This window comes from Corapipo altera, unplaced genomic scaffold (genome assembly GCF_003945725.1).
Source record: "Corapipo altera isolate COAL_440 unplaced genomic scaffold, ASM394572v1 0, whole genome shotgun sequence".
Classification (NCBI taxonomy): Eukaryota; Metazoa; Chordata; class Aves; order Passeriformes; family Pipridae; genus Corapipo; species Corapipo altera.
In genome coordinates, this window is record NW_020884872.1 from 55,203,606 (window position 1) to 55,216,200 (window position 12,595).

General features: G+C 43.0%; 1 protein-coding gene across 4 annotated transcripts in view; it reads left to right on the forward strand.

Moving 5' to 3' along the window:
• The first annotated feature begins 6,724 nt into the window (after positions 1 to 6,724).
• DHRS12 (dehydrogenase/reductase 12) overlaps positions 6,725 to 12,595 on the forward strand; it is a 38,257-nt gene continuing 32,386 nt past the window's right edge. Inside the window, exons 1-3 of one of the 4 annotated variants that reach the window (XM_027648208.1) lie at positions 6,725 to 6,915; positions 7,584 to 7,717; positions 10,927 to 11,009. In XM_027648208.1, coding sequence (XP_027504009.1) covers positions 6,860 to 6,915; positions 7,584 to 7,717; positions 10,927 to 11,009 — 273 coding nt within the window. In that variant the 5' untranslated portion in view covers positions 6,725 to 6,859. The remainder of the gene's footprint in view (positions 6,916 to 7,583; positions 7,718 to 10,926; positions 11,010 to 12,595) is intronic. The other 3 variants (XM_027648189.1, XM_027648199.1, XM_027648180.1) reach the window with 3 other exon arrangements.

Sequence of the window (12,595 nt, forward strand, 5' to 3'; positions counted from 1 at the left end):
TGACTGCAGTCTAAAAATTAAGGTACTTTACATTTACCAGTCATGCTAATTATAATCAACCCTGCTGCAATTTCACTGAGATGAATAGTTATATCAGAGACTGATTTCGCCCACAGATTTGAATCTAAGCCATAGTGACTCTTCTGTACGATTATTAGCACTCAAGCAAAGGAAGAACCTGTGATACCTTTCCACATCCTGCAGTACAGCAGCTCAAATGTGAGAGGGCCTCTGAGATGCAAACTGTGGGCATGTAGGCCAACATACATAAAAGATTTCTTTTAACAAGGTCCTCTTGATGTCCAGATGAGTTAGGTAACTGCATATTGAAGGGAGTACAAAAAAGATGAAGAGGGACTTTTTACAAGAGCATGTAGTGACAGGACAAGGGGGAATGGACTTACACTGAAAGAGAGTAGGTTTAGATTAGCTATTAGGAAGAAATTCTTTACTGTGAGGATGGTGAGGCACGGAACAGGTTGCCCAGAGAAGTTGTGGATGCCCCCATCCCTGGAAGTGTTTAAGGACAAGTTGGATGGAGCTCTGAGCAACCTGGTCTAATGAAAGGTGACCCTGTCCACGACAAGGGGGTTGGAACTATATTATCTCTAAAGTCTCCTCCAACCCAGGGCATTCTACAATTCTATGATATCCTGTGGATTTGATTCTCAGTCCTTTGGAAAAAAACCAAAACCAAACCTTTCAGTACCAATATAAAATGAATACACAGGGTGCAAACAGTGGAGGAAAAAACCCCACTATGCACACTTATTCACAAGTTGTTGTAGAAAATACCTTTTTATTATCATTGCTTACTTTTGCTTTTTGTATCACTATTCTACTTCTGTATGGATTTCACAATACTAGTTCATCAATATGATTTATCAGAATATATCAGAAAAAGAGTTGCTTCAGTATTTTTACTGGACTTATAAAAAAAAAATTGTCCTGAACAACAGGTGAAATAAGACTTTTACTAAACAAGTGTGGTGCTTTTTTACATGTGAGGGTTTCCACAGCTTTGCACGGGTAAGTTTCACACATCATTGTGGGTTCTGTTGTAACAGTATATGGACTGCTTGGAGACACAAAACTTCAGTCTATTCCTTTTGTATTGGAACACAACATACAACAACCATGTCAGCTGAGGTATGATTGTTGCCCTGCTTTTCAATACCTCTCGGTGGATACATACTATTAGATAACATCTGCAATTTGGTAACAGTTGCTATAGAATAATCAATACATTAGCACTGGTTATTAAAGCAGCAAGATTTGCAGAAGAATAACAAATAAAAGAATGGAGTGTAGCAGAAGTCACCTGAGTCAATAAGCCCATGAACATTCCTGTCCAACAGCTGGTAGTAAGAGCAGTAAGTTCTAGTAGAAGAGCAGTAAGGAAAAAAACAGGTAGCTGAAGAAAATCACTTTCACAGCCTAGCAACAAACACATGCATTCAAGTATGTTGCCTACTGTAACGGCAAAGAATTTTTCAGTCATGGGAATAATAGAATTATATTTTACTGACTAAAAAAATTATTTTCTAGGATGCATTTCAACTATAAAGCTCGTATTATTTTTAGAAAAATTACATATTTAAGCACACATAAGCTATTTGATACATTGGAGATTAATTAGGTTGGCAGCAGGTTTAGCTGTTTTTCCCAGCCAACTCTTTTTCACTTTGGGAGGACACTCAGCAGCCCTTCTTGCCAGGACATTTCTGACCCTGGGAAGCCCTACAGGCTCTCAGAGACCAGGGCATTAAGCAAACCTAGACTTCTGATAAGACACAGTATGAGATTCCTTTTACTGGCCCCTGAGCTAAAAGGAGTGATTAAGCTGATGACATACTGCCACATTTGTTTCTCAGTAACAAAAGGCTATTTGGTCTGGGGAAAGTCCAGCTCTTCACTGGAAACAACACTTGATGACAGCAGCTGGCAATCTTGGTGGTGACTGGGGTACATAACAAAGCAAGCACCCTACTGTACACAAAAACACCACACAGGCCAGAACTTAACCCCTCCCTGCGTTCGGGACGAGCAGCTTTTGCTTCTCTCATCCTGCTACTACCATAAGCACTTCAGACATGCCCCTGAGACCTCAGGGCATGAATGTTCCTCTTCAAGCACTCACCAAACTCTGCTTCATCCAAGTAACAGGATAAGTGTCGACTGCCTCTCCACAAATTGCCAACTGCTCTTAATTGGTGGTGGGGCAGTGCTAGTTTCTAAAGCAGGAGTTTTCAAGTGTTCTGCCTCCAGAGCTGAGGCCAGCATGGCAAAAGCACGCTTGGGAGTGGCTCCCACAGCAACAGTGGCTTGCACACAGTTGCCACTTCTTTGGAAATCTGGCCCCAATTCTAGATGCTGAGCTTTTCTGCAAATCTGGGCCTTAAAGCCTGTGCCTGTTCCCACTGCAGTCAGTGGCGACTGAATCAGTTCTGATTGATTTAATGGGGGCAGGCAGAGAGACTTAATTAGAAAATTAGTAGCTGCAAGGAAAGGAGAGAATGCACAACAGCCTGCCAGATCTCTGGCATGAAGCAAGCAAAGGAGCCAGTTGTTCTTCAGACTGAGATTGTAGCCTCTCAACAAAAACCCTCAGAAAAAAAAAAAAAGGAGGATAATAAAAGAGATTGGCTAAATAGTCTTGAAGCTGCTTTAAACATCTTCTAGAATATATAATTGTTTTTCAGCTCTCGAGTACTCTGTCTACTTTTTAGATCTGTCCCCAGGAAGAAAATATGAAACATTCTGAAACACACAGCCTTCGAAAGCAATCGGCATTTTCAACTTTTCTTTTGTGTTGGAGATAATTAACACTTTGCTTAAAACTCCTTGCTCTTTGACAGGTACAAAGATTAATCAAGTCCAAAGTGTATTCTTCATATTAGTCCAGCTGGATGCCAGAGACCTATTTTTCACCAGCTCTTGTTTTAAGAAAATACTGAGATTCTCAATTCATTACTGCATGAAAAGTCCTCACATCGGGAAGCTCACAGCCACAATATTCCAGAATTTTTGCTTTGAGGATTACCTGAATTCATGTAGGGCCTGCATAACCTGCTTTGGGGCTGTTTCTGCACTGGTAAATGCATCTAACAGAATGCAGGATCACCAGTGCCAAGCTGTGTAGTGTGAATCCTGGTGCAGCCTCATCCATAGATCTTGGGAACAAATTATCCCTTGAGCAAACTATTATCCTGATGATATCTGAGCTTGTTTTAGACAGAAGTATTTGCTTAATAGCTATTGGGAGCCTCAGCATCAACAATAATTTGCCTAGTATGGGCAATAAGAGGATCAGGACCTGGGAAGTATTTGATAGTGTAGATATACCTGAAGTGTTGCAGTCCTTAAGGGAAGGAGTTAACTTAATATGTTTTATCAAGGCTAAGCACTGCATTGTGTTCATTGTCCAGGGTGAAGCCATTTTGTTCTTTGCTCAAATGAGGGAAATGTCAGGAGCTCCAGAGACTCATGGCTCTCTTGATTCTCCCACTTCTAGTGGGAGAGCCAGATTACACATATATATCACTAGCTGGCTGTGACAGCTATCTGAGATGTTGTCTGCCAATCTATGAGAAAAATTCTTTGTTTAAAAAAATCCCTCATGTTCAGAGCAGTGTCCTATCAGAAGTTATTGCTAAGCTAGTAGCACTCAAGAAACCAAAAGATGTAACTTTCTCACTTTTCAAAGCTCCAAGATGTATTCTAATTCAGCTAATTAGATGCATCAACCTAGAATTAAGTGCCAAAAGCAACATATGCAGCCAAACTTTTGATGTGGGCAGAAATTTCCCTGTGAGAATACTGTGATGCAGGCCCTTCATTAGCACCATTAGCACCACCCAACTCTTGGCAAAGGTACATCTTGCCTTTCTCCTGCACATGACCCCATATTGCCTCATCATCATGATAGCTGGGTTAGGAGAGAGCACTTACATGATCTGTACAGTTCCTGCCTCTGGAACAACAATACAAAAGCACAACACCACAGGGGGTGAAGTGAGGTAGCAGACACATCTAGGTGTTAGGACAGCGTGCAACAGGTCCCTTCTGATGTGAAAGCTGGAAAATCTTGGAGGTCTTTTCCAACCTTAATGATGGATTCTATGAAGCTGTTCAGATAGATAGAGTGTTGTGACAATTCCTTTCTGGGTGCAAGCTTAGGCCCTCTGTAAAGAAAAAGCAAGTGTTTCTAAGCAGAAATCTCTAAGTTGAATGTGCTCAGGGATTGTTGCATGCTGGCAAGGGCATAGTTTCTGAGCATTTACAAAATCTCCTTAAAATGGCATTTGTTAGAAGGGCATGGGTAGCATTACAGTATTTATAGAATATCCTCTGAGAAAATTCTGTGTGTACCAGGATGACTCCGCTACTCAACTCTACATTAAAACATCTTCTCTAATGTTAATACAAGAAATATGCTGTAATTGCCCATTACTACTTAACCCCAAAATATTATGAGGTGCTCCCATTGTCTGGCTGCCATAATCTATTTTTTGACTCATGGACAGCTTCTGTCATGCATACTCACATTAGTTAGTACCTCAGGGCTGCATCATCCAGCATCTTGCTGATCACAGTCCAAATGGTTTAGCGTGCAAGGAATTGGCTGTATCTGCATACACTTCATTTACTTTCAGAGATCAGCAGACTGCGGGGATGCACTCCTTAATTTATGAGAATAGAGGCTGAGACTACAAACAACACATCAGAGTCATCATCCCATTCTGCTTGTACTAGCCACAGTCTCAGTACTTAAGAAATAAATACAGAAACACAGAAATGACAAGGGAATAAAACACAACCTGGTTTATTGCATTTATTCACAGGAGCTTCCATTGTTTTGTTTGGGCTTTGCTAATGTTTTTCAAAATGAAACCATATTTCCTGTAAAGAATGCAGCTAATTCTGTGGCATAAGTAGCTGTGGAACATTATTGTTCTCCTAACAGCACACTGAGATGCAGAGAGGGTTATGAAGCCCAAGGTAAGACAGTCTCTAACTAGCATGAAAATGTGGAGCAGCACTGCAGTTTTCTGCCTGGATATTCATAACAGCAGGCATGCCCATATAATTCTCTGGATTTCCCCTGCTGAGCCAGGGTTTGAGGAAAGTAACCATGCAGACTTCTCTGGGCTGTGAGGGAAAGGGAGAAGCTGAAAGGCTTCCTGGGCATGGGACAGAAAGAAGGAAGAGGGGACATTACCTCAGCCTGCATGCAGGACTTGCACAAGCCTAACATCTGCTCTGTTCACAGCGAGTGTGATTATCAGACATCATCATAGCAGTTTAGGCTGTACAGTTTTGGTTGCCAATTGCATGTTGTCGGTGATGATCACAAAACTATTTCCATATACTCACAGACATCACAGCACATGTCCATAGTTTAGGCTGCCACTCAATTTCCACTACATGAAATAACGTTCTGCCACTCACACTACTGCCAAGCTGTTCCTTTCTGCGCCCAAAGTCTCCATTTCAAGCAACAGAATCAGGATGAATTGTTTAGGAATACTTTAGTCACAAACTCCCAGGCATTTCCAAGAACAAGATCAGTTAAACCTGACTCAGGCTATTGTTTTTTTCATAGAGTCTTTCAGCTGTTTTAATAAGAACAAGCATTTTTAGATTTCATGCAAAAGCACAACATGTAGCTAGATGGTCTCTGCATGGAAGAAAACATCACTGTGAAAATGTGTCTCTTTGCCCTCTGAAAACTCTTACTTCACACACAGTACACAGTACAAGCGGACAGTGCGGAGTTCAGTGAGTTCAAAAGTGTAACTTGATAGTGGGAAGTGCCTTTTGTATGAGCCTAATACTCACACAATGTGCTGAGAAAGTGGAAGACTTTAGGATGAGGCCTTTGCCAGAGTGAAGAGATTTAGAAAAAGAAGTATCAGACTATCATACAGGATCAAAAAAGAATATTCCCATTTCTCCCCTATCTCTGCTATTGAAACCAGGCAACTTAAGCTCTTGAAAACTTAGATAGGGTTCTCTGCATATGACCTTCCCACACCACGTAAAATACCTGAATTTATCTAACTTGCACACTGAACTTTCTAAGTGCATAGTCCTTTCATGTACTTAAAAGCATAATTATACCTATAATGACAATTTCCTTATGGTTAACATGGGCTGTCCAGATGTACAACTCCAAGTGATTCTCTTGGGCTTCATAGCTGCAAAGCACCTACCAGAGGAACTGAAAACACATTTTGAGTTTCACTTCCCCTACTGCAACAGCCATACGTGTACCCTTTCCTTACTCCTATACTTTGCTCCATTAGTAGGAGCTGGATATTTAATGGATTTGTTATGCAAAACACTCCTTGGTGTAGCACAACACGGTTATGTTTCTGTGAGAGCATCCCTTTGACAGCTTTCCAGGGCAGAGGGTGCAGGCATAGATCCTGGAACTCTGCTCCCCATTCCCAAAACACAACACCCCGTTTGCAGTCCTGGATTAGCTGGCAGCAGCATCTGTCCCGACCAGGTGCCATGGGAAACTCTCCATCCTTCCTCTGCCACCACCATCACCAGGCACAGCCATCTCCGTCGCGGCAGGGGCTCGCTGCGGCTGTCCTTGATGGCTAAAGAAGAGGAAAAAACAGAAAAGCAGAAACAACTCACAAACTGCTGCTGAGGGGGCACGTGGCACAGCTCCCCCCTACTGACAAGCTCATTGCCCGCCCTCGCACCCTCCATCAGCGCTGCCGGTCCCTGGCTGCGGGGACGACCGGGCGGTGCCGCCCCTCGGCCCTTACCTAACGCGGGCAGGGCTGACCTTATGTAAGGGCAGAGGCGGGGCCGGCACCGCTGTGGTGGAGGCAGCAGCGCCATGTCCTGGTACCGCAACACCGTGTGGTTCGTGAAGGGGCTGCGGGAATACACGAGGTACGGGCGGCGGCCCCCGCGGGCGGGGAGCGCGGCGTGGGGCGGGCGCAGCGCCCGGGCCGGGCCGGGGCGTTCCTGCCTGCCCGCGGGAGTTCAACTGGCTCGAGTTTATTATTTTATTTTCAATCGACCGCTCCCCACCCCGCCAAGCCAAGCAGATTCCCGCCCCTCTCTGTGAGAGCTGCACGACCCGCCCCGCCCCGGGGCTGCGGCCGGACCCCTTCCTCTCTGTCGAAGTCCGGGCTGGGTGGTTGTGGCGAGCGAACGCCACAAGGAGGTGCTGTCGTGGATGGGGTTGTAAAGCACTGGCACAGGCTGTCCAGGGAAGTGGTGGAGGCACCGCCCCTGGAAGTGTTCAAAGATCATGTGGCTACGGCACTTGAGGACATGTGTTGGAGGTGAACGGGGTGGTGGTGCTGGAGTTGATGGTTGGACTTGATGATCTTAATGGTCTTTTCCAACCTTGATGCTTCTGTGGTACATCACTGGTTGCAGTGTCACTGGCACTGTTTGTGGCCTGTCCCACGAGTACAGACAGTAACAGGGCAAGGGAGGGCATTCAGCTGAGCTGTGAGGGAAAAGTGCTTTTCAACTCTCTCCCCTATGTTGTTTTTTTTTTCAGAAGGGCTCTCTTCTGGTTTCTTATGGGTGTGTCTTGCTTTATTCAGGGGCGGCTACGAATCTGCTTCCAAGCACTTCAATCCAGCTGATATGGAGGTGGATGTGTCTGGGAGATCCTTCCTGGTCACCGGTGCAAACAGTGGCATTGGCAAGGCCACAGCCAAGGAGATAGCGAGGAGAGGTGAGCTGGAATATCGTGGAGCTCTGAGAAGTTGATACAGATAACATGGAAGGAAGCAGGTTTAGCCTTCCAGCATAAACACACACAAATGCATGGGATGAGGGGTCATTTTACTGGGCTCTTAGTGTGGGTTACACGTTAAAGCGCAATTGGTGCTGTGAAAACTGGCATAATGAAACCAAATAAATGGAGAGGATCTGCACAGTGTTTTTGAAGTGCATGTTTACCAAAACTATTTGTGTTATTGTGGCATCTAAGGATGTTGGTGATGGATCATGGTCTTTTTAAAGCTGATTCAGTACAAGTAGCAGCCTGGCTGAATTTGAACTATTTTGAAGAACTTGTGAATTTATCATATGATGAAAGAAAACAATTGGCTTTGCAAAGCTGAGATGGGAGAGTATAGAAGAAGCGAAGTAGTTGTGCTTGATCTTAATGATAATACCTTGGAGTTTGTGCCTTTTGGCTGATTACATGTAATTATTTTTTTATCTGGCTCTCTGTACGCAAGGAGATGGTATGAACTGGACCTAACTGCTGTTAAAGGATAAACGTAATCCCTTACAGAGTTGACAAAATAATTCCTGTTGTGCAAGAGTGATAGGAGTTTTGGCATGTAGAATAAAAAGGAGGAGCTTGTGCCTCTTTGCTCTCTCCTTGCGTGCTTAGTTTTCATAACTATCTTAGGAAGGAAAGTGCGACTCAGTTAAATTAAACTAATTCAGCACAATTAGCATCAAAGAGTCTTTGGATTAAAGACCTTCATCAGTACCAGCATGTGATTGATATCGAGTTCCCACTACTGCTATTATACAGAAAAGCTTTATGTAAGTATTGCTTTGTCTGGTGACTGTTTTGCTCACAAATGGATATGCCTGCCAGGTTCTGCAAGCTGGAAGGCTGGCTGGATCTGCATGGGATTTGGTCACCATGTTTAGCAGAACGACCTTGGGCTCAGACTGTGTGTCTGATGCGTTGTATGGGCATTGCTGTTTCATATGAAATTAAAATGCCTTCCTGATCCTGTTCTCGAACATGTCACTTTGAAACTCAATGTCAGCTGTTGCGGCCCTGGCTTCTAGCTGAATCTCTTAAAGTACACCACGACAAGATAATAAGGATTCAGACTCAGCAGAAGAATAATCAAGCTATGTTGGCTTTACTTTCAAGCACTCAGACCTTTCTAAGTAATAATGATCTTGATGACAATTTCTGTAGTCTGAGTTCAGCTTTTCTCTGAGTTGGTGTCTTATGGGTATGCAGATTTGGGCTTTCCTCTGTGTCTTGTGAACTGCACTTCCAGCTTGATACAGTCTTCTCCCAATTACTCTGACAATTCCCATGTGTTAAGTTCAAATAATTTCATCTTTACTGTGGAAAATGTATTCAAATTCCTTTCCTAACGCATAGGTCACACCAAAACTTCCCCTGTGTCCTCAAAGGCAACAAAAAAATTTATATTCAAAGTCCTTAAAAATGCATCTCTTTTTGTGGACTGTTTTTCTACTGTAGACTCTGAGAATGTTCCTGGTCAGCTTGAAGGCCAGCTGCTTCTTCCATGTGTTTAATTTGTACCTGCCCACATTAGTTGTGCTGTCCTTTGTGTTTTGGGAAGAGCTTCTTAGACATCTGCAAATGCACATTCTTAACTGCCTTAAGGTCTGTAATTGGAGCCCTCCTTTGCAGTGAACTCTGCAGTCACTGTGAGAATGGCCAAAGAAATGAGCCTTGGACACTGCCCCTTCTGATTGGCTTTTCTTTCACTCATGAGATCTGTTTCCCTGCGGCAAAGACTGTCTTTCATTCTGGTCCGTTCATATTCAATGCCTGTCTGTGCACAGTCCCTTCCATGGATGGTGTTTGTGTTACACAAAACGAAGATTAACTGTGTTAAACATCAGTTAATGTAATTTGTATTGTTTTTCCAGATTCAGGAGTTTCCTATGGCTGCCTGTGATTGTGCACTTGGTAAAAGTAACCCAGACAGCTCTAGAAGTGATGTGGAGGAATCAGATGCTGTTAGGAAACTTCAGAAGAACCTTGAGGCTTGTTGGCCCCATCAGCTGCATGCCAAGGATACTTGCTATTGTGGTACTCAGGGGAAAAACCTCTCTCGTAAACAGAAAATTTCATTATCAGCCCCCAGACCGGGCTGTGCAGTGTGTGACTGCACTATCCCTAGGGTAGTCTTGGTATTTTGCATTTGGGTTCTGGGCACTAGAAGAGTCACCTGGCACTGTTGTTACTATTATGCATCCTTTGGGATTACATTCCTTGAGCTTTCTAGTGGTGAACAATCCCTAAGACTCCTTTAAAAATAGGTAAAAGTAAAGAGTACAGGTATTCCTGTGACTGAGAGTAAAGCATGACTTGTAATGATCAGAGAATACAAGGCATAAAACTAAAAAAAAAAATATGCCTACTTTAGTCCTCTTTTTGAAGGCTTTCTTTAATGTGGCTAAGTGATGACATCATGGCAGGTATCTAGGTCTCTGAGAAAAACCGTGCCCTGGGTGTTCCTTTCAATGAAAAGTTGGTTGGAAGAGACCTGTAGAGGTCACCTTGTTCAGCATCTCACTTGAAGCAACTGTTGGCAACGCTACATCAAGCCAGTCATTGCTTTGTCTCGCTGCCTGAAACCTGCAAGGATGCAAGTTATGCATCCTCTTGGGACAGCCTGATCTCTTTAGAAGAAAACTAATGAAAATTATTTTCCTTAATAGATGACCTGAGCCTCCTAAACTGCAATTTGAGGCCATGGTCCTTGTCATATCTCCACTGCTGAGAAGAATTCTTATACCTGGCATTTTTATTTCCTTTTCACAGAGCAATTCTAGTCACTTGTGTTGTTTAGGCCCTTTACTGAACTTTCTAAGGCGTGTATCAAAAGAAGCATTTATAATACAGATGCCTTAGCTTCAATCTCCAGTTTGGCTCCGGTATTTCATCCACTAAATATGATGTACAGACCTGACAGAAAAAGGTTTGAGCAGACAGTACTTGGAGTGCAGTGGTCTTTTCCATACATGCAGCCTTGTGTGAGGACCCTATTACAGCATGATGCTTTCTTCACCTTGCCTGCCTTCATAGGGACCAGAACCAAGCAGAAATCTTCCACCTCTCTTCTGATATCCAAAGTCTCCCCCAATTAAAGTGCTGATGCAGTTAGTAATTAATTATCAAATGTGTTTCTTGTCTCAATCCACCAGGTGGCACAGTTCATCTGGTTTGCCGAAATAAGGAACGGGCCGAGGTTGCCCAAGAAGAAATAGTGACAGAAACGGGCAATCAGGTGAGTTACCTTTCAGTCTCTTGTTTACTCTTAGAAAAATTGTTAGTATTAAAGACCTTGGAGGCCTTGAGATACTGTTTTGACATTTTACTCTTGTGTTTTTAATAGTGTTTTCATACGGATGTGGAAACATCTTGTAGTTTATCATTCATATGATTTGAAGTGATTTCATTTCATTAGATTATGTTTTCTGTGATAAGTAATATCATTAGCAGCATGCTGTTTTACTTAATGTTTGTCGTTGATATGTTTTGTGGTGTCCTACTTACTATTCCTAACTACGTGGCTGAGGCTTTTAAAAGTTAATGTGTTGCAACACTTGCAACAACGTTTATGAGTCTACTGCATTGGAGCTGAAGGTTTTTTGTGTCTGAATAACATGCCCTTGGTTTGCTAAGGTTGGCTGCTCTGTTAAGTCCTGTGTGTGGTCCTAGTTCCATGCTCTACATGCCTTTCCATCTCATTTTCTTATAATACCTCTTCCTTACCTCCTTCCTTTTGTTACATATTCTTTTTTCTGTACGCATCATTCTGCAGTACACCCCTGTAGCTGTCACTGTTGTTTTTACTAATTATTCAGGAGAGTGTGATTATGGAGAAGTGCACAGGTCATTAGCTTTTGGTTTTGGCTGGGATAGAGTTAATTTTCTTTATAGCAGCTCCTATGGTGCTGTGTTTTGGATTTGTGACCAAAGCAGTGTTGACAACCCATGTTTTAGTTATTGCTGAGAGCTCACACAGCATCAAAGCCTTTTCTAGTTCTCACACTGCTCCACTATGAGCAGGCTGAGGGTGCATGAGAAGATGGGAGGAGGATCACTAGGACAGCTGACTCCAATCAACCAAAGGGATCATCAGTAAAAGCTGGGGGGAAGAAGGAGTAAAGGGGGACAGTCACAGTTATGGTGTTTCCCAAATCACTGATGCATGGGAAGAAGTCCTGCTTTCCTGAGGATTGCTAAATGCCTGCCTGACAGTGGGGAGTAGTGAATGAATTCCTTATTTTGCATTGTTTACACACAAAGTTGTGCTTCACTTATTAATCTGTCTTTATCTCAGCCCACAAGTTTTATCTATTTTGCCTTTATGATTGTCTACCCCTTTCCATTGGGAGAGGAGTGAGCGAGTAAGTGCTGGTATGGGGCTGAACTACCTACCAGGGTTAATCCACAGCACTTGGATGGAGACCTATCTTCATTTTAAATAATGACTTGGCTCTTGTACACAGTATTTTGATTCCAGTAATAGTTTTTAATGTGGATCAAAAATTCTGAAGACATTTTATGGCTAGAGATGTCTTATTGACTAAATTTCTGCTTTTAGGTTTCAGCTCCCTAGTATGACACAACCAGCATTACACTTCAGTTCCTTAATGGAGGTAAATTAGATCAGTTGTTATGTAGAAATAAATACTTCCCAGCTGTCTATAGCTGTGTAATCCCATGACTATAGTAAGACTGGTGATTATCTGTACTACCTCCCTTGCTAACTGCAGTCAGACAGTCTGGGAAAAGAGGTGAGCTTGACCTCTGAAGGTTCCTTCGTGTTCTGTTTTCTGTCATCTGGTGAAACAAAACTTGAGGCAA